Source organism: Quercus lobata, chromosome 6 (assembly GCF_001633185.2).
Source record: "Quercus lobata isolate SW786 chromosome 6, ValleyOak3.0 Primary Assembly, whole genome shotgun sequence".
Classification (NCBI taxonomy): Eukaryota; Viridiplantae; Streptophyta; class Magnoliopsida; order Fagales; family Fagaceae; genus Quercus; species Quercus lobata.
The window spans coordinates 30,716,161-30,741,013 of NC_044909.1; the positions used below are offsets into that span (position 1 = coordinate 30,716,161).

The window sequence follows — 24,853 nt, forward strand, 5'->3', positions numbered from 1 at the left end:
CTTAATTATTTTAAATTCACGTGTTAGTAAAACTTAAGTCTACTTATGATTTTTATTAATATAAAAATTTGTATTTAAAGTGTGTAACTAAAGAATTATTCGCAACATTATCTTGTAAGGTAGGTTTTAATTCTTCAATTGTTTGGTGCATTGGAGGTGACATGGGTGCATCATATGTAGGGATGGAGCCAGGATTTGGAATTAGGGGGGTGGCTTTGCTGTTGGTTATGTGTGCGACTTCGGCCTCCGACTTTGCTATTTAGCTACTTCGGTTTTTCTTTTTCTTTTTTAGTTTTTTTTTTTTTGAAGTGTCTTTGATGCATATTGTTGGGTAAGAAAAAATTATTTTGTTTAAATTTTTTAAAGGGCCAAGTTGTTTATTTTGAGTAAAATTGGTTGGTTGGGCTTAAGTTTTTTTTTTAAAATTATTTTTTCTTTTGGTAATTTTTGTTGATGGGCTAATTTTTTTGAGCAATTTTTTTATTAATATTTTTTTTATTTTAGCTATATACATTTTTTATAACCTTTAAAAGGAGAAAAATGCTAGAGTTACAAACATTTTTATAAATTGCTGATTTGGTTAGTGGTTATTGTTATGTAAAAAAGTGATGTATGTAAGTGGTGAGCTCAGATGCGAACCAATAAGAATTTACTACCTCAGCAGTTTATAAAAAAATTGTAAAAATGTTTTGTGATTGTAGCATTAATCTCAAAACAATTAAAGGTATTGTTAAGGGGCGAAAAATGTAATTTATAGAAAAAAATTGCTAAAATTAATACATATATATATATATATATATACTAATAGTTTTTTAAAACATTTTTTTTTGTGGGGGGGGGGGGGATTCCTCCCATTGTTCAATTGTCCAAGGGTGGCTCCGTCCCTGATCATGTGTTAATCTTGTGTCCTTTTAGTGCCAGTTCTACATTATAAGCAATTGATGTGGTTGCCCAAGGCGCTAAGTAGAAAAAATGCCACAAATTTTAATTTAATTAAGCCTAAATATTATTCAATAAATAAAATATTTTTTTTTATCAAAAGAAAAACAAGAGAGAGTAATGCTACGTTCACAACACTTTTACAACAAATCTTAAGTAATAGGTTGTTACAAGCTATTATTGGTGGCAAAAAAATAATTTTAGTAGTAGGTTCAAATTAGAACCAATAAAAACTTAACACCTAAGATTTATTATGAAAAATGTTGTCATTGTAGCACTTCTTTTTTTTAAAAAAAAAAGAAAAAAAGAAAAAAAAAGAAGAAGAAGCTATATACAGAAAAATTCACAACATTTTTTACAATAGTTAAGTTGGCAAATTTTTACTAGTTGTCACCTAGGTCCACTACTAACATTTCTCTTTTACTTGCCATTAACATTTCTCTTTACTTGCCACTATCAATCTACCACATCAATCGGTGTAAAAAGTTTTGTCAAATTTTTTGTGTCTATAGATTTTCTAAAAAAATAAATTCTATGTGATTTATATAGTTAATTAGTAATAATTTTACATCTAAAACAAGATAATAGAGTTTAAGTAATATTTAATTTTTTAAAAAGTCATATTTAAATACATAAAATGCCTCAATTTCAATTTTCACCTTAGAACTTAGGTCCCCAAATGCATCAAGCCGCCCCTATGTCCTGTTTAATACTTTTGTACACTAAGACAGGAGCCTCACAGCTCATGTATAGTCTCTAATCACTAAGACTTTAAAGCTAATTAAGAAAGGATGAGTGTCCTGATTTGAACCCCAGTTCTTCTAGCTAATTAATAAAACTAGACTATGCTATTGAGATACCAGAGTTTTGATATATATAGTCTTTTTTTTTTTTTTTTTACAAGATATGAATTCTATTCTATCCTAACTTAATTGTATATGTATGTAAAGCTCCCTCCGGAAAACTTGAACCTCAACCTTTTCCTCTCACACCTTACAAGCATTTATACTTGTGGAGTGATCATTGCGCCAAAAGTGCGCAATGGTGATATATATAATCATTGGTTCTATATGTTTTGTAAAATACAACTTCAACTAGAATGCTTGTTTTCATATTTATTTTTACATGTAATATGACTCATTAGGACACAATTGAAAAGTGGCAAGAATGCTTTGAAGCATGATGATCTACCGTTTTTAAGTTCTATGCCATTATTCTTTCCAACTACTAAGTTGCCCTGTTGTCATTGCTAATAGTAGTTGATTTTAAGTGGTATCGTGTTATTGATTCTAATTTAAGTCTACTATTAATATCAATTTTTTATTTATTAATAATAATTTTATAACTTAAAATTTATTGTAAAAATATTGTAAATGTGATATTACCCGTAACTAATAGATAATCATTAGAAAAAAAGTCCAACCACATGCACGGTAGAGTTTGTACCTGGACCAGTACACTGTACATCCACAGGCGTCTTGAACCTATGTCGAATAGTCACTCAAAATTAACTTCCAAGAGTTCATCAACGTCAGTGTTGGTAATATTTATGTATTATTTTTAGAATATAAACAAATATATGTGTGCTTTGAATTGATCGTCTTAATTAACTTACGTATAACCACTGCACTGGACGGAAACTCGGTCAAGAATTGTGTTAATGGTGTTACCAATAAAAAGAAAAGCCACTTTTACACAAATTGGGGATTTAAATTTAGCAATCGGCAACTGTGGGTGGATTGGATCCATCTGTTTCTAAATTCTATAATAATAATAATAAAATAAAAATAATAATAATAATAATGTCTGGAACTTGAAAGGACCGCTACGTAATAAAATTTCCTTTTCCTCAAAAAAAAAAAAATAATAATAATAATAAAATTTCCTCACTTTCACATAGATAGTCCCGTAATAATGACTCCAGTCAACAATGAAACGGGCCCCACTGATGTCCCTAGGCCAAGCTGGAGAGGACGGCCGGGACCCACTTATAAAAACATCCAACTCACACTTCACAAGGCTGAAGGCTCACAACCCCATCCCCCCATTGGCCATTGCCTTGCTGTTAATAAAACCATACTCAACACAACCCATCAAATTCTCTTGCTTAAACCGTCACAAAAACAATTCTAACACCACCCCCACAAAAACCAAAAAAATAACAAAGAAAAAAAAAACCAGTAACCGAAAGACAGTTTGCACACGTCTAATTTCACATCTAATTTTACAATAATAACTTATTTTTTGTGTACATGTTTACACCAACTAGTTACGATAAATTCATATATAGCTGATGAATCTAATTATTACAAGTTAATATTTAAATATGTTCTGAAATTAAGTATGAATTTAGTAGTTTTTGTTGAATTTTTCAAAAAAATAAAAATAAAAAACCAAAAACCAAAAACAAACCTCTTCAAATATCCTTATTTAAGTTCACAAACTCAAAACAAATTGCCCATTATTTTATGTAATAAATAATAACAAATCCCAACAGTTACCCCTAACGTGAACTTAACAGCCTGGCTGAGTGACCCTTTATATTTTCAATATATTTTTAGTTTAAAAAAAGAAGAAGATATAATCCTATATCTTTTAGTATATATCCAAACTACTTATCTATTGATATAAAAATATCAAACTAGTTCAACAAATGTCGGAACCAGAACCAGAACACAACCGCCATATTCTCTCTTTATAAAAGCACTCTTTCTTATATCAAAAAAAGAAAAAGAAAAAAAGAAGCACTCTTTCTTTCACTTCAAAAACTTCTAGAGAGAGAAAACTGAGAAACTAAACCCTAAAAAGGAAAAAAAAAAAAAAAAAAGTTTTAGAGAGAGAGATGGGAGGGTGTGCAACGAAGCCGAAGGTGTTGAAGGAGGCTTCGGCTCCCGAGGCGGCTAAGGAGGAAAAACTCGGCGATGCCGTAGAGCCGTTAAAGCCGCAAGAGGATTTGACTGTTAAGGCCACGGAGAAAATTGATATTGCCAAGGAAGTGGAAGATCAGGGAGGAGAAGGAGAAGGTGATGAGTCTAAAGAGATTGTTGATGATGAAAAGGTTGATGAACAAGGAAACAGGCGCCGCTCTCTTAGCCTCTTATTTAAACAGGTTTTTCTTTTTTTCTGTTAAGTTCTGCAACAGTTTTTTTTTTTTTTAGAACTTATTGCCGTTTTTAGAAGTGTTTTTCTTGCTTCTCGTAGCAAAAATAAGTAAACCAAAACTACAGTTTCCTTTTTGGGTCTAAAAATTTGCAAACAAAAACTCTTTTCCTTAGATTTTTTTACTACAACCCACACCATCAAAGTGTTTCTCTAATCTCTGTTTATTTAATTATTTTTGTTTCCATAGATTCGAACTTATTAGTTTACTTTTCATTTTAAGTTTTATCTGGTTCAGTTTGGTTGCTAAAGACAGTGAAAGAAATCAAGAGAAACTGTAATTATTGCCTTTTTTTTTTTTGGGTTCGCTTTGTTTTCCTCAGTCCTAAACGGAGTATTGACTGTATTGAGAATTTAATTAATTAATTATATATATATTTTAAAAAGCTTAATTAAGTGTGTGGTAGTTGATTAATCATAAATTATATTTATAAGTTAAAAAAAAAAAAAAAAAGTCGGAGATTTTCTGCAAATTTTAGATTTTTAAACGACCCATTTATTTATTATGTTTGTCCAGTGCAGTGTCGGTATCCGAAGTTTTGGTATAGGATTTCTCAAAGAACTGTTACGTATAGGTTGGTGTCTGTCTGATTGTCTGAAACGTTTTTTTTTTTTTGTTTGTTTGTTTGTTAATGCCTTGTTTGGTTGTGATAAGCGCGATGAATCTGAATGGAACGGATTGGTTACTTTGGTTGGAATCTTTTTGGCGCTAGAGAATCGGTATAAGGTATCTTAAACATTCAGTCACATCTTTCATTGCACGACAAACAAACTTGTCCTAGTGTTGTGTTGTGCCCCACCAGCTGTTTGGATTAACCTTTGTTTTTAGGGTAGGGTGCATTTCATAGAGTTTTAATTACTGCGGTCGAACCACCTTTTACCGGAAGGGTTTTTTTTTTTTTTTTTTTTTTTTTTTTTAGTCTAAAATGTCTATATATTTATTTTAAAATCATCTAACGGCTGCACAAGGACATCCGTTATCAAAAATCTTGATTTTCAATAAGTCTGGTGTTTCAATAAGCCTAACACAGCACAAAAATTTTCATAATTATTATCCTGATCTGTTTTGATTGATGCATAAATGACATTACTCTAATCCCAACTTATAACAATAATAAACTGTGAAAATGGATTTGAAAATTTATTTCACTTGCACATTGCTATTATTTTTTGGGTAAAATACATTTCATTCATTTAACTTTACTTCCGTTGAATTGAGATCTTTAAATTTCAAATTTATTCAATTCAAATTTTTTGTTTAATTTCATTTAAAAAAAAATTCCATTAAGTATGTAATTAACTAATGAAAAAAGATTTTTTGAAAAAAATTCTATATAAAAAATCTATAAAATGTTTTCCTTGTTATTTTATAGATTTTTTTTCCATGTGAAAATAATATTTTTTTAAGGGTAATTTTTTAACAATATTGGACAGAATTTAGAAGACTCAATTAAAGTAAAGTTTAGAAGACTAAAATGTGTTTCAGCCAACTTAGAGGGAGCAATTTGTATTTTAGCCTATTTTTTTCAATAAGTATAGGGGCATGTTTTCTCCCATCTTTATACTTACTTAGTTTAATACCCTTGTGTTTTTTAATCTGTTATATTTCCTCGTGTTCCCTTAAGTGAAAGAGAGGGATTTTTGCTTCATTTTTTTCTAGGAAATTTTTAATGTTAGACCATGTCTACAGAATTTTTATGTGAATTGTACATGTGACACAATCTTTTTCACAGTTGTTGGTATGGTTTAATGTGATTAAAGCAATACTACTTTTACTTTTTTTTTTGGTTGAATCAGCATCAGTGTTACTTTCACCTGGGTGTATTGTTTATACCACTTTTATTATGCACTAATCACAATAAATTATATTAGCAGTTTTGAAAAACTTTATATCCTTGGACTTTTTTTTTTTTTTTCTGGGTCTGTTTGGTCACAGCCATATAGCCAATTTTGAGTAATAAATTCTTAGATATCCCAGTTTAACTTGGTAATATTTAGATGAGCATAATTGATACTAAAAGAGGTTTAGCAGAAAATAACTAGAGCAAAGGATAATGAGAGAGAATGTATAAGCAAGGCAGTAAATAAATAGAGCAGAATAGTAAATAATAGAGATTGTATTCTTGGATGGTATAATTTAGTATTTCTTACTGTGTCGCAGTTGTGTCTGTAACAACTCAGTCCAGAAGGTTAAATCTAGCTTTTTGAGTGCATTGAAAATGACAATTTATTAGCATATTAGAGGACTTGCCCGGTTGGTGTGCACATATTAAGGCCTGAACTGATGGTTAAGTTGTATGTATCTTAAAAAGTATAAAGTCTAATTGGTTGCATGATTTAATTGATTTGATAAATGGGACCGCAGTGCACGAGATTTTTCTAGTGGTTGATGATGAACATTGACCAGTCAACTTTAGATTTTCATCCTCAGTTTCATAATCATGTAATTTTATATTTATGCCCACCATTAATGTGAGCATTGTAAAATCTAAGGTTGAACTATAGTATGATAGGATATGTTACCTGCAAAACTTGTGGTTGATTAATATCTAAGAAGCACGGACACCAAAAAATATTTAGTTAATATATATATATATATATAAATTAGTTGGACACTGCATGCGTGTTCTAATTCTGTTGGGAGGAAAAAAAGTATTTTTTTAATTATTTAAAATAAGTTCCTTTGATTTTAGATATTTTTTTTAAAAATATTTTAATTGTCCTTATTTATTTTGAACTTAAATAAACATTAGAAATGTCTATAGATAAATAAAATATACCTAAAGAGGTGCATTAAATTAGTTAATTAATTTTCACATCCCCACCCACGGTTTCATATCCCAAATTTTAAAATAATTGTGTCTGTGTTCGAAGATAGGCGAATGAATTACCGGTCGTATGATTTAGATTTTGCTTGTTACTGTCTTCATGCGCTTGAAGCATTATCAATACATATTTCACATCATATTATTGATGATTTTGTCTTTCATGACCTTTTGGACAATTCATAGTTTTTATTAAATACCTTTTTTGTAGAATGAGGAAGGGAAGGACTCAACAGGAGATGGTAATCCAGCAGCGGAGCCACTAAAACAAGAAGAACCATCTGTGGATAAAAAACCTACAGATGAATCTGAAACCAAGCTTTCAGAGGTTGAAAAATCTGAAATTCCTCCTGTCCAAGATGTTGATGCTCAAAATCCAGAAACTCCAATCGAAGTGACCCTTGCCCCAGTTGTTGATACTCAAAAGCATGAAACTCCAGTTGAACTGACCCCTATCCCAGTTGTTGATGCTCAAGAGTCGGAAACTCCAGTTCGACAGACGCATCTTTCAGAAGTTGTCAATGCTCCTGAGAAGGCTGAAACAGAGAAAAAAATTGAAATTGCACCAACCGAAGCTCCAGATGTTGCCAATGGTACAGAGAAAGCAATTGAACCTGCGCCACCTGTAGCGAGCCAAACCAATGGGACATCCGAGGAAAAGAAAATAGAAGCCTCAGATGATGTTGCTAGTGCTTATGAGGAGGCCAAAACACTGAAACCAATTGAAGCTGCAGTAGGTACAGAGAGCCAAAAGGATGTTACATATGAAGAAAATAAAACAGAAGCAAAGGAGAGTACTGAAGTTAAAGCCAATGTGTGATGAGGGTCTTCTAAGACTTATATTAGGCAGGAAGTGATGCATTGCTTGTTTATTCTACAGGGTAAGGATGCCCGTGATATGGTTGCCTCAAACCAAGTAAAGATTGTTCACTGCTTCTTGGCAACTTATTTAGAGGAATTGTTTAGAGGAGTTGTTTCTTTCGATTTGTTACATGTCATCCTTCTTTTCTTTTGAGTTTGTTTCATATATAATTTTTTTACTTGCATTTGAACATATGGGAATATGGGATTGTTAGGTTATATGTACGAGTATAGATTGTTTTAATGTTTTATATGCTGTATTTTTCACATCTCTGCTGCTCTTTTTTCCATTAATGCCCCCTACATCTCTGAACTTGAAAGAGCACGGGACTCTCTGAATTGTAGTTAGACATATGGTTCAGAACCAACTGGGTTGGGTTTAAGTTTGACAAAGCAGATAGAAATCAGAACATGCCAATTCTAATTATGGTTTATATAGTTATATTCTTGGCACCAAGCAATAATAATTATTGCTTGAAAGTTGAATTACAGGTTAGCCAAGTATGACTTGACCATTGTAGAAAAGTAGGTGTTTGTATTACTTTCAAAGAAAAATGGAAAGCAAAGTAGCCAGTGGGAAATTCCAGAAGGCATTGTCCAGACATTTCACTGTACTCTGGTTTGGTCCATATGTGAAAAGCATGTTATTCTTAAAACGTTTATTTCAGCTGCAGCTTCTGAGAGCCAGCGAAAGTTATCACTGGACACAAGCTCTTCCCTAATTTCTGAACCCTCAACAGCACAACAAGCAGCATTGCTACCATTAAAGTTTTAATGATATTGATGACACCAAGCCAAATTACCATTATATTAGTTACAGTTAAGTTATTCTGATAACTTTTTTTGTAACGTCTTTGCAGCTAACAGTTGTGGTTCTTTTCTCACGCCTTCAATTCGAAAGGCAGTTACACTGCATTGCCATTTATAAATATCTAAAAGATGAATTTTAATGTTGCTACACTTTTCATTTATAAATATCTAAAAGATGAATTTTAATGTTGCTATGCTTTTATTGAGCCGCATTTATGGCTATGTTTATATTTTCTTTCCACCATTTCTTAAAAAAAATGTGTATATAAATATTAATGAAATACATTATGCATTTACACATTGTCAAACCTAATTGTAACTTACCAATTATGATCGGACCATCACTTATTATTACCATGACTTTACACATTCTTGAACCTAAATGTAACTAATAATATAAAATACATGTAATACAAACAGCTTGTGCAAAGACACTATTTATTTATTATTAGTTTATACTCACTAGAAAAAATCCAATTCCACTATTGTATTAATATCTATATGCTAATGTAATATTCAAGACCAGGTTGAAGGACCTAGTTCCACGCTTAGTTAGAGAATCATATGTCATTTTTATCAACTTCAAGAGATGGAGATAATAAAACTCTTGACAAATTTTTGCACATAGAATTATAGACACAAGCATGATAATTTAGTTAAAAATATTGATGTGATAACAAATCAATTAATGTTACTGTAGACACTCATTTGCACCCATAATTTAACCTTGGGTGATGACCAAAATAATCATTCCAAGTACCCAACAATCATGATTGCATATCATGCATTAAATCATTCATTATATATCATAAAAATGATCTTAAGATTCTAACAATTGTGACAATATGCTCGGTTTCCAAATTGGACTGTCGGATTGAAAGATGTCATAAGATCAAATTTTCACGGTTTGCATGCATTCATTTGGGTGGAACTGATCACACGTAATTAATTGAAATTAATTTTGATTGGTTGATAGTTAAAATTAATTAAATAAATTTTTGTGATTGGTTGTTGATTTGGATTAAAATAAGTTTGGTTGCATGGGAATAAAAGAAATAACCTGATAATGTTAAAATTGGATTGTTAATTAAATTTTTAGGGTGATTATCTCAGAGATAATTATTTTAAAGATTTAACTATCAAGTTAAGATGGATTTTATCATATATACAAGTCCAAAACACATCCAAATACAATTCCAAACTCATAAAAAAGGTCCAAAAAAGAGTCCAAAACGTGCAAGAGGACGAAATTGGGCGAGGCAATCAGGAGTGCCAATTGGCACTTTTGAAGTGCTAATCAGTAGTTGAAAAGTGTCGATTGGCACTTCAATAATGCTGATTGGCACATATTGTAAATTGCACTTAAACACGTTTTCTTCAGGTCAAAACCCATTAGATTTGATTTTTTAGGGATAAAATGTTAGGAGCCCAAGTACCATAACCATGGTTGTCTTGTTAATTCTAAGGGGAATTAGTCACTGGTATAGGGTCATTTAGTCACTGATATGAATTGCACTTTATAAAGCTGTGTATTGCATTGTATGTTAGGTTGTTACTTGATGAGCTGGCATGTTAGTTAGGAAGTTAGTTAGTTCTAGAAGTACATTTCAAGGAAATTAAACAGAAACTATTCAATTGCTCTCTTTTCTTCTCTTCCAACTCTCTAATCTCATTCCTTCCCTAACTTTATCTCAAATCTAAAGGATAGTTACCCTCGAAGTAACCACCTTTCCTTTTTAATTGTTCTTGATTAACCAAGAACTTAACAATTGGTATCAGAGCTTGCTTTCCTGCAACCATGACCGAAACTAGATCCTCTTCTTACATCAATGAATCTTTATCTCTTCTTAAAACTACCACAGACCATCATGCCCATTATTTACAATAGATCAACAAACAATTGAATGCTAACACTCCACAACTAAATGCCATTAGCTTGGCTTGCAGAAACTCACTGAAGCTGAAGAACAGAGACAGCAATAAGTCATGTCTCCAAAGTCTTCATCTCACTCCCCAAAATCTCAAATTTCACAAGCTGTTTCTCTGCCTCTCTTGAATTTGTCAAAGAGTGTGAGATTGGATTTTCCTCGATTTAAAGGTGATGATCCTGCTTCTTGGGTATACAAAGCCAATCAATATTTTAGTTTTTATCAAATTCCACTCAATGAGAGGTTGTTAATGGCTTCTTTCCACATGGATGGAGATGCCTTGGTATGGATTTGTTAGGGACGTATTTTTATGTAATTGGCATATCCTTTGACAAAATGCACTTTACTTGTATTTGGGTAAATCTAAGTAGGTTCAAGATGATCATTACAAGTGGTTAAACTGAAGACATGAAGATTACTCAAGAACTGCTCAAGAAAAGTGCAATCTGTAGGTCTCGATACCTCCTCGACAGAAGCTCGATCTGTCGAGATTCATTAAAGCTCAACAGATGTCTCGATTAATCGAGCTTACGGGTTTTCAGATTATAACCAGCAATGTTTTTACTCTAAAAGGCTATTTGTTTGTGGGTTTGTATAATCCTTATTGGACTACGAAAGCTTAAGGTTTGTGTAAACCTATTTGGAATAGGAGAGCCCATTAAGCTCCTATTTAAAAGGAGGTGGAAAAAGAAAAACCTAACCCTAGAGAGCTTCATAAGGTTTTCTTTTTGAAACCCTAGCCTCCTCCTACAGAAGAAAGAGTTCTTGCTGCGTTTCTTGTACGCCTTTGGGTTCTGTAACCAAGCAAAGTCTCTTGCACCAACATTGAAGATCTTATTGGTGTTTCTATGTGAAGCTGCTACAAATCAACTACAACAATCAAGGGGTTGTTATTGTGTTAGTCATGTACTTGTATTCGTGCAAAGGAGTAAGCCGCGTATTGGGATCTGTGCATCAAATTGGTTAGTCATGTACTTGGGAGTCGTGTATCAAAAGAAGAAATTGTCACTATAGAACAAGTCCAATTAGATATTGGGCTAAGGGTTCAACTGTAGGTTGGTATAAGGTACTGAGATTCCTTTATTTGTAATCGCTTGTTGTGATAATAGTGAAGTTTCGGGAGTGGTGACCTTAAAATCACCCGATGGGGTTTTTGCCATGTAGGTTTTCCCCATTCGTAAATAAATCATCGTGTCAAATTTATTTTCCGCTGCATACTTAGTTTATTGGTGATTTGTTTGTGCTACCACACGTTTGCATGTTAATTAACTTAATTAATTAACTTGGCCAAATTAATTGGTTAATTTATCACTAGGGGTCAATTCGTTTTTGGGCTATCAGGTTTCAAGATAATGATGAGAATGGGGTGTTTACAACCTAGGAGGGATTTTTGGAAGCCCTGTTGACAAGGTTTGGAAGTACTGCCTATAAGGATCCTATGGAATCACTCACAAGGTTGAGGCAAACTACCAATGTTGTAGTTTATAGGGGGCAATTTGAAGCCTTATCAAATAGAATTAAGGGGTTGTCAGATAGCCACAAATTGAGTTGTTTCCTTAGTGGTCTCAAGGATGAGATGAGATTACTAGTGAAGATGCTTCATCCTAAGAACCTTAATGAAGCCTTTTGGGTTAGCAAAAATCCAAGAAGAGTACCTTAACAGTAGCCACAGGAGTTAGAGACCTTCAATTAATTATGCCAAACCTTCAATTTTGGGTCCCAAGCTTGAGGTGAACGTGCAATCCAGATTGAGGCTGTCACCTACTCAGATGGAGGAAAGAAGAAGGAAGGGTCTTTGTTTCAATTGTGATGAGAAGTTTCAGCCTGGTCATCAATGTAAGTCGACTAAGCTTTTCTTGTTAGAGGGACTTTATCCTTTCCAAGAATCTAGTTCTAATGTTTAATTAGTAGAACTTGATGATTCTAAAGCCACCTTGTTACAATTAAATGAGGATAAATCTGTTGATAGTAGGTCTGAACCTAAAGTAGTGGATGCTGAGATTACACTCTATGCTCTTTTGGGTAGTCCTTCACCTGGTACCATGAGAATTAAAGGAAAGATTAATGGACATTGGCTTATTATTTTGATTGACATTGGGAGTACTCACAACTTTGTAGATGCTGCTATGGTTTTTGTATTACAATTGCCTTAGATTCTTCTATAACCTTTTAGGTGAAGGTAGCCAATGATGCTTCCATTAGGACATAGGGTGTTTATTCTATTGTCAAGGTTGCTACGCAAGGTCAGGTTTTTGTAGTGGACTTGAATGCATTGGCTTTTGGTGATTGTGAATTGGTTTTAGGTACTCAGTGGCTTAGGACCCTTGGTCTTATCCAATGGGACTTTTTGGAAATGTATATGGTACTTCATCATCTCAATTCCATTGTGAAATTAGTAGGTTTACAACCCACTGGTCTAACCATCGAAGGGGGAACTAAGTTCTTTAGGTCACCTGTGAAAAAAGGCCTTATGTTTCAGATTGTGCCATTGGTTGCAACCTGCTTTTCTTCCTCACAATGTGCCCCAAAAATAGAAGAACTATTGATTGAATTTGCTGCTGTTTTTGAGACACCTACTGGCTTACCTCCCTGCAAAGGTCATGAACACCAGATTATCTTGAAGGAAGGCATTGCAACTATGCGTCAGAAACCTTACAGGTATCCTCACTTCCAAAAGACTGAAATTGAGAAGATTTTCAATGATTTATTGGAGGTTGGGTTTATAAGACATAGCTAAAGCCCTTGCTCTTCTCCAGTGTTGTTGGTGAGGAAGGCTAATGGGTCTTGGCGCATGTGTATTGACTACAAAGCTCTAAATCAAGCCACAATCAAAGATAAGTTTCCAATTCCTACTGTTGATGAATTACTTGATGAATTAACTAGTTCTAGCATTTTTTCTAAGCTTGATTTGAGATCTGGTTATCACCAGATTCGTATGAAGGAAGAGGATATTTCCAAAACTACCTTTAGAACTCATGGGGACATTATGAATTCCTTATTATGCCATTTGGTTTGACCAATGCCCCATCTACATTCTAGGCCTTGATGAATGCTATTTTCAAACCATACTTATGGAAGTTTGTGTTGGTTTTGTTTGATGACATTTTAGTTTTCAGCAATAGCTTGGATTTACACCTTCAGCATCTTGGAATTTTCCTCAGTTTACTGTTGCAACATTAATTGTATGTCAAAAGGAGCAAATGTGCCTTTGGTGTCTCTAAAGTGGAGTATCTTGGCCACATTATCTTTGGTCAAGGTGTGAGTGCTAACCCTAAGAAGATTCCTGATAAGCCTTGATCTGCAGTAAGTACGGATTTTGTAGATGGTTTGCCTAAGTCTCAAAGAATGGATGTCATTATGGTGGTTGTTGATAGGCTTACAAAGTATGTGCATTTCATTGCACTTTCCCATCCTTATTCTACAGCCAAGGTTGCTCATCTTTTTGCTTAGCACGTCTTGAAACTTCATGGCATGCCTACTTCTTTAATTTTTGATAGGGACCCTGTGTTCACTGCTAAGTTTTCGGCTGAGTTGATGAGGCTCTAGGGTGTTCAATTGGCAATGTCTTCTACTTACCACCCTCAGACTGATGGGCAGATTGAGATTGTCAACAAGAGTTTGGAACATTATCTCAAGTCCTTCTCTGGTGACAGACCTTTTGAGTGGTGTGATTGGTTGTATTTGGCTGAGTTTTGGTTCAATACCAATTACAACACTACCACCAAGTTTACTCCATTTGAGGCTCTATAGGACTGCTTCACCTAGACTGCTGGACTACATTCCAGGAACCACTTAAGTAGCTACTGTTGATTCTATGCTCCAATCTAGATAGAAAATTCTATCCCTGCTCAAGCAGAATTTGGTTGATGCGTAGGCTAGGATGAAGCAACAATGTGATTTGCATAGAACTGAAAGGGTTTTCCAGGTTGGGGGACTAGGTGTATTTGAGACTTCAACCTTACAAACAGCAATTTGTGGCCTATAGGGCCTCTCATAAACTCTCCCCTAGGTTCTTTGGTCCTTTCAAGATCATCCAAAGGGTTGGTGAGGTTGCTTATAGGTTAGACCTTCCTGCTGGTTCCTCTATTCACCCAATATTCCCTGTTTCTTGCTTGAAGGCTAAGTTGGGCCACAAGACTATTTGTCTTGCTCTTTTACCTTTTGTCAATCCCCAAGGTGTTCTTGCCCTTGAACCTGTGCCAATTCTGCAAACCAAGTCGCTCCAGTTGCGCAGGAGGACTATTCCTCAACTGCTGGTACAATGGCAAGGGTGTTCTATTGAGGATGCTACTTGGGAGGATCTTTTGACACTTCAATAGCAGTTTCCACATCTTGTGGGCAAGATGTTCTAATGGAGGAGAGGAGGGGGGGAGGGGGGGTAGTTGTTAGTAGCCCAAGTACCATAACCATGATTGTATTGTTAATTCTAAAGGGAATTAGTCACTGGTATAGGGTCATTTAGTCACTGATATGAATTGCATTTTATGAAGCTGTGTATTGCATTGTATGTTAGGTTGTTACTTGATGAGCTGGCATGTTAGTTAGGAAGTTAGTTAGTTTGTTAGTTTTGGAGGGAACATTGAATGACTCATGTATATAGGTCTGGAAGTACATTTCAAGGAAATTAAGCAAAAACTATTCAATTGCTCTCTTTTCTTCTCTTCCAACTCTCTAATTTCATTCTGTCCCTAACTTTCTCTCAATTTTGGAGGATAGTTACCCTCGAAGTAACCACCTTTCCTTCTTAATTGTTCTTGATTAATCAAGAACTTAACATAAAACCTAACCCAATTCGTGTCTATTGACTTCTAAAGCAACCCTAGCTTATTTTTTAAGTAGATATACCTCTATAAATAGATGAGAAAACATAAAATTCATTACCCCTCTCCCCTTAACGTTAAAGAAACTTTGGAAGTCTGACTTTAAGATTTTTTTTATAAAAAATTTTAGTTAAGCAATAATTCTTTAGGACTTAGAAAGATCCATTCTCTTTGACTTCTAAAGCAATTCCCCCTGTAGAATTCATTCGAGTAATTGATGCAAGTATTGCTTTTACTTCTTTATTAACATGCTTGTTCAAATGTTTATTCCTCTAATAGCATGTGTATTTAACTATGCTTTCCATGTTAATATGTGAGTATTTACCTTTGGTATGATTTTCTTTGAATCTTGATTCCATGATTAGAATGTAATAATCGTTTGATTCACATGCTTGAACATATAGATTTAGGGTTGTCATGACATAATCTTAGGTCTATGATTATTTGTTATTAAATGTTTTAGATCTGAAATTCTTTCTTTAAAACTAGTTCTTTTTTATATATAAAGATCAGATCTGAAATTTTTTCTTTAAAAATCATTCTTTTTCATATGCAAAAATTAGATCTGAAATTCTTTCTTTAAAAATCATTCTATTTCATATAAAAAATCAGATCTGAAATTCTTTCTTTAAAAAACATTCTTTTTCATATGCAAAAATCAAATATGAAATTCTTTCTTTAAAACTAGTTCTTTTTCATAAACAAAAATTTTCTCAATAAAAATCATTCTTTTTCATATACAAAAAACATATCTGAAATCCTTTCTTTAAAAATCATTCTTTATCACATTTAAAAATTAGATCTGAAATTTTATTATTAGAAACTCATTCTTTTTCGTATATAAAATCAAATCTGAAATCTTCTCACTAAAAATTCATCTTTTTCATATCTAAAATCAGATTTGAAGTTTTCTAATTAAAAATATACTCTTTTACATATCTAAATCAGATATGAGTTTTTCTTACCAAAATTCATTAGAATCCAGATCTCCATTTTGTCAATAAAACTCATTTGTTAATTAACATCAGGTTTGCATATTTTTCTACTCAAAACATTGTTTCACATTAAAAATCAGATTTGATTCTTTACGTAGAGAATTGTATAGATCTGAGGTCTTTGAATAACATTTAGCCATCATTGGTTATGGGTACTTAAATGATCATTAGAGTCTAGAAGATCGGATTTTATCCAAGCAGATTGAGTGTCTAACACCTTCCCATTTTGTAACCTAGACCCCGAACCATAGGTTTTGGTTTGCAAAATAGTGTTTTATCTTTATTTTGGTAGATTGTATTTAGAACCAAAGCCTTGTAATGTTCTTCTACCATATTGTATTTACATATTCAATCAATGAAACTTAAGGTGTTTCAAATATGTATATTGTATATTTTTGTTTTTCTTATTTTTTGTAATTAAAAAAAAAAAAAAAAAAAGTGGCAACTCCACATAACCCAAAAGAGAGGTGTCGATGCCTATCTAATTTTGAGAGCCGGTCTCTCACAGTTACTTCAACAACAAACAACTTCCATCACATTGGAATATATTCCTTATCAGAGGTTATGGTTTTACGTCACTTTATTACTATAATTTGTTATTAATTTTTTGAGTTATGTTTACTAATTACGATTTGGCATTAGGTCCACTTTGGTTCATCTCGATCTACTTCGGTCCACTTCAGTCTATTATGGTCCACTTTGATCCAATTCAGTCCATTTTGGTCCAGTTCAATCCACTTCAATTTACTTTGGCCCATTTCGGTGTACTTTATTTTATTTTATTTTTTATACAAAAATTTTGGTGTACTTAAGAATGGGAAAAGATATGTTTGGGTTGAGAGTATTATTAATTATTTTGGTAATATCAATTTTTTAACTTGTAATTATATGACAAGTTTTTATTATCATGATAATCTTCTTAGGAGAATAAAAATTTTGAATGTTAAATTTGAAAATAAAAAATTTTAGTTGTACCAAAAGAAATTAGGAAAATATAATACATAATAACAATAGTTAAAAGAATATGGACAACTTCAAAACAGGCCTTGAAATTCTTAGAGGAGTATCACAATATAATTCGTTTGTCATCAATAATTCTTTGATTTGAAAGTGATTTAGGAACATCTCTCTGGTATGCAATTTTTACTAAAGATGATTATAATGTAAATTTCTGTAACAGTATGATATACTAATGATCTTCTTCGTCTTCCATTAATTTAGGATGAGTTAGAAATGGGGGATGTTTCCAAATCAATCAAATGTTAAATGCATGAAACTGGAACTTCACATAAAGATGCATATGAGTACATACAATATTTGAGTGGTGTATCATGAAGAGAAATATTCATGAAATACCTAGATCTATGAGATGCAAAAATAGAGAAAATATGGGCCAAAGAAAATAATCACACATGACAATATTTACGTGGTTCGGCAATTTGCCTACGTCCATGGAGTTGTAGGGATTTCACTATTCTTAGGGAAAAATACAAGATACAGCAGTACAATTTTCTCTCTAAAAAACAACATCAAACCCTAATCTCCAAAACAACAATTTTTCTATCCTGCACACAGAATTCACAATGGGCTACAAAACGGGCCATAAATTTTTCCCGTTCCGCTCCATGGACTAAGCCTCAAAAAATCTCCCATTAAAAACTGTAACAATATTAAATCTCCACAAAGCCCAACAAGTCTCCCACTTGGAGACTAGTTTAATTACAAACATCAATAACAATCTTCCAAAGACAATCCCTCATCATTGCAACTCATCCTCCTATCCTCAAACTAGAAGACCAACCGAAGCTGCACATAGCTTCAACTTCTCAACAGTGACAACCTTAGTCAACATATCTGCCGAATTCTTAGATCTACAAATCTTTTCAAATATTACCAGTTTATCTTTAACAAGGTAACAAATAAAATGGTATCTCATCTGTATATGCTTCGACTTGGAATTAAAAGCAATGATCTTTTGTAGATTTGAAACCCAAGATATAGTTGTACCACCTAGAGTAAATACAAACATAGTAGTAATCTTTCTAATATTAATATCACTTGCTAAATCAGCATCTACATAACCTTGCACTTTCAAACTTGCACCTGTGAAGCAAAAACATGTATTTGATGAACCTCTCAAATACCTTAGAATCCACTTGACTGCCTCCTGTCGACGCGCAGCCTCGATTGGGGTGAAAGCAGAAAAACTGCCACTGCCGTCACGAGCCCTCGTTCAACCACTCGCTGTGGCGATAGCTCCCGCACTCACGGGGCCTCGTTGGAGGGCCCCTTTCGATGTATATGGTAGTGTGTGTTCATGTGAAGCTTCGGGTGCTCTTTCTCTCGGTAGAGGAAGGTAGGTCTACCTTTGGTTTTAGGGCAGGAATCTGGGCCAAATTTCAAGGGATTACCAAAGGTAAATGGAGTCGCCAACAATCATTGGGTTTTTCTATGGTGTGATTGGTCACCTGTTTCTGGTTGATTTTATTACCAATCCTAGGTTAAGAAAAATGGCATTTTCCTAATCTAATGTGGATGGCAAAAAAAATCTTGATTCTTAGGTTTAGAAGTTTGGTTACGTGTGGGGAATGTGTTAGGTGCCCCACAACCTTAATTTTTGAAAATTGGCAGTAAAAACATGATTTTGGCATTGGCTTTCGGGGCTTTGCATGCATAGGGGGCTTTGAGGTTGGCTTTTGAATGGGTGTGGTCCCAATCTACGCTTTCCTATGGCATTCAAGCAAAGTGCCAGATTTCTACGGTGAAAATCTGGTGACAAGTCACCTTACTTTCGCAACGGAAATTAGGCATCGCCTACCCTAGGTGACACAGACTGTGACAATCACACCGGAGTTGGAGGGGAAGGGGGGGCGAGCAGGTATATATATACATACATCATGCACAATGCAAGTAGACAGAGCATGAAAGTAACTGCCTACATTCCTAAAGCATGGCCTAAAATATAAGTGCAGGAAAATAAACAGGGGTCGCCATACTCTAGAGATGAGGACGAATGGTACAAAGCATGATATACCTAATACAAACCATCTAGGGGAGAAAAGGAGGAGGAAGGAAGGGGGTTTAAAAGAGTACATAACCAAAGGGGAAGGCTAAACTCCTAAACCTACTGAACACAGCCGCTTGGCTTATCTACATACTTGCATCTGTGCCTTTTTTGCTTACGTTTGGGAAACCATGCCCTAGCTCCATGCGTCCTCGCTCCATGTGTGTACATGCAAAGGAAAAGACAAGAAACCAGCAGACAAGTGATGAAAGGAAAAGATGCAAAGTGCATATGAAGGAGACATAAAATAGATAAGCATGATATACATGGCAAGCATAGAGACATGGATGCAAGCAAACAAGCGAGAAGGCAAACAAGCAAACAAGCAAAAAGGTAAACAAACAAGAAAAGAAACAAAAGATGGTGTCCGCGAGGGACAAATGTAGGTTTGGATTAAATGTCCATAATTTCATTATGTTGAAGCATGACGCACTAGCAAGCAAAACTCATGCATGGACATGTAAGCAAGCATGTGAAGATGCAAATAAAGCAAACGGGGGCACAAACAAGCATGACAAGCATATTATCGCAAGGAGTGGAAAAGGGGAAAGGTATGCACGAAGCAACCGGCATCATGGCGATGCCTCCCAAGTGGTTACACCCAAACAAGGCCTCATAGGCGTCAGATGTAACCACACAACCACAAACCCGCTAAGGGCATCAAGTGTGGCAAAGCCTAGAACTAGAGAGGCTAACACAAGCATAAAGCATAGAAGCAAGCAAGCATAGACATGCAAATAGGATGATCTAAACCCTTTGAAATGGGCTGAGGTATGTGGATGATGACAAAGACCATAGGGTCTAGATCAGGTCCTAACTATTAGGCCAAAATACAAGAAAGAAAGATAAAGTGACAAAAGGGGCTACAATAGCACATGGCATGACATACATGGCCTAGGTCTAGGCACACAAACATGGCATGGAGCACACAAGCACATGGAAGATGACATAAAGCATGTAAAGAGCATAGATCCAAGAACACAAGCATGTGGAAACATAGATCTAGACTAGGCATAGGAACATACATGTAAACATGTAGAAACTTTGCACATAGACATGGAAGAACATGAATCCAAGCATATAAGCACATGAAGACTCAGACCTAACCATATAGCATGAAAATAAACACATAGATACATAGATCCAAGAAAGGCATAGCCCAACAACATCATACAAGCATGTGAGCATGTAACCCTAACATCAACATAGAACAAAAAGAGGCACAAAATATAGGAAAACATGGCATAAAACCCTAAGCATATAGATCTAAACATATAAGCATGTAAGGATGTAAATCTAAGAATAAAACATGGCATAAGGCATAAAAAGCAAGGAGATTTAAGCTAGATGCACAAATAAAGCAAGCAACATGCAAGGAAAGCAATAAATCAGTTATTCAAGCAAAAGATAGCAAGATAAATGCTAGAAAAAGATTTAAAAGGTTAGGGGGTGTGGATAGTAGCTAGAAAGCTACATCCACACCCCTAAATCCCACATCCAAGATGTAGAACCAAGAAGAAGATTGGGTATAAGAACAATACCTTGTGTTCTTTAGTGAAGAGAGAAGAATCAAAAAGCTTCTATGTGTTTTTTGCTGTTTGGAAGAGAAAAAAAATGTGTAGAGAAGCTGGGCAAAGAGAAAAACTCAGAAAAAAAAAATGTGGTCTCCCCTGGTCTGAGGGATGCCTAGGGCTATTTATAGCCCCGACGCGTTTTTTGAGGCAAAGGCCCTTGTAGGACCGCCGGCGGCCCTTCAAGGGTCGCCAGCCTCAAAAGCCCTCTGATCGGGTTGATCTGGACACCTTGATTTTCAGTTTCTAAAAAGGTGTGGAACTCAAAAATCCAATGGTCGGATGAAAAGTTATGGCTCTCGAAAGTTTGCAGTGCATCGATTGGTGCGCCACCCCAGTTTTTGTGATATCTCGGCCGTTCTAACTCCAATTTTGTCCCATGAATAGTCGTTGGAATGAAAATTTGATAATCTTCACAATGACATTGGTTTTAACCCATCTTGATAGCCAGATCAAAATTACGGTTTTTGAGCCCACCCAAGATTAACTTCAGGTCAAACTTGGCCAAAATTGTTAAAAATCTCCGAGAAGCTCAAATTTGATGTAAAGCTGTGAAAAACATTGTTTTTCGATAGTTTGGACCTCTTTTGGCCTTTGGTCAAACCTAGGGCTGACTAAGGGCATTTTGGTCATTTTAGCTGAAAAAAGGCACTTCGAGTGCTCTGGTGCCTGAACGAGTTATGCCATGTCGTTCTAGATGCTCTCGCGAACTCATGGAGAGAAAATGATATTTTTGGATTTTTCGGGATTCGACACGCAAATTGATGGTAGACAAAATACGGTATCAACACCTCTCAATGCTACTTTCCTGGCCTACTCATGTATCTACTCACAACTCTCACTGCATGTGCAATGTCTAGCCATGTACACACCATAGCATACATCAGGCTTCCAATAGTTGAGGCATACGGTACCTTGCTCATATGGTCCCTTTTTTCTTTTGTCTTCGGTGACTGTTCTTTAGTTAGTCTGAAATGACTACCAAAGGATATCAATATCACTTGCTAAATCAGCATCTTCATTACCCTGTGCTTTCAAAATTGCACCTATGAAGCAAAGACACGTATTTGATGTACCTTTTAGATTCCGTAGAATCCACTTGACTACCTCCCAATGCTTCTTTCTTGGCTTATTCATGTATTGACTCACAACTCCCACTGCATGTGCAATGTTTGGCCTTGTACACACCATTGCATACGTCAGGTTGCCAATAGCTGAGACATAGGGTAACTTGCTCATATGGTCCCTTTCTTCTTTTGTCTTCGGTGAATGTTTTTTAGTTAGTCTGAAATGACTACCCAAGAATATGCTCACTGGTTTAGCTTTATTCATGCTGAACCTACTGAGAACCCTTTTCACATACTCTGTTTGTGAAAGCTTCAATGTACCGTTGACCTTGTCTCTAGTGATTCTTATACCAAGAATTTGTTTTCTAGCTCCTAAATCCTTTATTGCAAATTGTTTTGACAACTGCTTCTTTAAATTATTAATTTGTTTAGTGTTAGACCCCACAATGAGCATATTATCCACATACAATAGTAAAATGCTATAAGAGTTGTCAAAGAACTTAACATAGCAACAATGATCAGCTTCACATCTCTTGAACTCAGTTCTATACATAAAACTGTCAAAATTCTGGTAACACTGTCTTGGAGCTTGTTTTAGGCTGTACAAGCTCTTTTCAATTTGTAGACTAGACTATCTTGTCCCTAAACAATAAACCATTCTGGTTGACTCATGTAAATGTCTTCCTCCAAGTCATTAAGAAGAAATGTTGTCTTCACATCTATTGCTTAAAATGTAGATTATTTGCAGCCACCATTCCCAGTACTAATCTAATTGTTGACATCTTCACAACAAGAGAAAATATTTCTGAGTAGTCCATGCCTTTTTTCCACTGAACCCTTTGACAACTAATTTGGCCTTGTAGCGCTTGCTACCATCATGCTCATTCTTTATTCTGTATATCCAATTATTGTGCAAAGCCTTCTTTCCTTAGGGAAATTCAATCAGTTCCCATGCCTAATCCCCAACAAAGAATCCATCTCATCTTTTGTGGCTAACTCCCACTTGCTTGAATTTTCATCTTGCAAGGCTTAATCATAACACTCTGGCTCACCACCATCAGTTAACAGGAGATAATTTGAAGCGGGTGAATAATACTATGGAGATCTAGTGATCTTGGAAGATCTAGGACTTCAGTCATAGGTGTACTCTGATCTACTTGTAAATTTACATTCTCCTTATCTTCTTCACCCATTTTCTGGACAGTATTCTTAGTCAATTCATCTAAGTTGAAAATTTTATATTTCTTTTAATCTATGTTTGTAACATCTGGCACTACAGTTGATCTATCCTTGTACATAACATGTTCATTAAATATCACATTTATGCTTCCAATGATTTTTTGGTTTTGTTCATCCCAAAACCAATAGCCAAATTTCTCATCACCATATCCAATAAAAAAACATATTTTAGACTTTGCATCAAGTTTACTACAAACTTCAGAATCAATATGAATATAAGAAACACAATCAAAAAAATTTAAATGGGAAAACTTTACCTCTTTACTGCTCCAAACCTCTTCAGGAATTCTGAACTCCATGGGAACAGATGATCCTTGGTTTATTAAGTAATCTGTAGTATTAACAGCACCAGCCTAGAAAGTTTTTGGTAATCCAGCATGTAACCTTATACTCCTAGCATGCTCATTGAGAATTCTATTCATGCGCTTAGCCACACAATTCTACTATGGTGTCCCAGGAATAGTCTTCTCCATCCTAATTCCATTTGCAACACAATACTCATTGAACACTCCATCTATGTACTCTCCTCCATTGTCTAACCTCAAACATTTACTTTCAAATATGTTTTTGTCCCAACCATGGCCTTCCACTTCTTAAAAGTTCCAAATACATCAAGTTTATTTATTTTTCAAAAAACAAACTCATACTTTTCTACTTGAGTCATCAATGAAAGTGATGTAATATGTTGAATCTCCAAAGGATGCAACCGAAGAAGGCCCCACAAATCAGTGTGTACTTACTCTAATTTTCCAACCTTCGGTGTCTTGCTAGTTTTCAAGAAGCTCACCATTTTTCTACTTTCCTAAGATATAGCTTTCACACATGTCAAAATCAATAAACTTCAATTCTAGTAGTTTCCCTTTTGACAATAGCATCTTCATCCCTTTCTCACTCATATGACCAAGTCTGCGATGCCATAGGCTTGCATCAGTACCTGCTTCAATAGCTGCAATTGTGTCTCTTAGATTTGAGGTCATATATAGAGTACCGGTTTTCTTTCCACGAGACAATACCATGGCTCCCTTTTTTACCTTCTAGGTACCACCAACAAATAGTATTGCATGTCCTTCATTATCAAGTTGTCCTACGGAAATCAGATTCCTCTTCAAGTCAAGAATGTGTTATACCTTCTACGATAACCAGACAGACCCATTGGGCAGTAAAATCCAAACGTCTCCTATACCCACCACATCCAAGGCTTCTCCATCATCTAAATACACCTTATCAAAATCACCTTCAACATAGTTTTGTATGATTTATTGGTGTGGAGTGGAATGAAACGAAACTCCCAAGTCCAAAACCCAATCATCAAGTGGAATATCTACTACAAGAAGTAGTGCATCCTATACCTCTTCTGTTACAGCATTAGCAGAATTATCCTCATTCTTCTTCTTAAGACTTTTGCAATGCCTCCTAAAGTGACCAGTTTTGCCACAGTTCCAACATTGTATTTGTCATCCAAATCTAAATTTACTTCTATTTCGATTGGAATTTTTGGATTTTGATCTGTCTCGATTTGAATTGTTGTCATTTCTTTTACCCCTTGTCTCAAGGTTTAGGGCAGAACCAGATCCT

The 24,853-nt window shown here is 34.7% G+C and overlaps 1 protein-coding gene across 1 annotated transcript; it reads left to right on the plus strand.

The window, feature by feature from the left end:
- Window positions 1-3,566: 3,566 nt before the first annotated feature.
- Window positions 3,567-8,053, plus strand: LOC115993652. The gene is made up of 2 exons (XM_031117598.1): window positions 3,567-4,048; window positions 7,135-8,053. The coding sequence occupies exons 1-2, from the start codon at window positions 3,782-3,784 to the stop codon at window positions 7,741-7,743; spliced, it is 876 nt and encodes a 291-aa protein (XP_030973458.1). The 5' UTR covers window positions 3,567-3,781; the 3' UTR covers window positions 7,744-8,053.
- The last annotated feature ends 16,800 nt before the right edge of the window (window positions 8,054-24,853 follow it).

Excerpts from the sequence above, each read along its gene's own strand:
- LOC115993652 (XM_031117598.1), top strand. The coding sequence starts at position 3,782 with ATGGGAGGGTGTGCAACGAAGCCGAAGGTGTTGAAGGAGGCTTCGGCT. Across the intron at positions 4,049-7,134 it reads TTAGCCTCTTATTTAAACAG|AATGAGGAAGGGAAGGACTC; the intron begins GTTTTTCTTTTT and ends CCTTTTTTGTAG.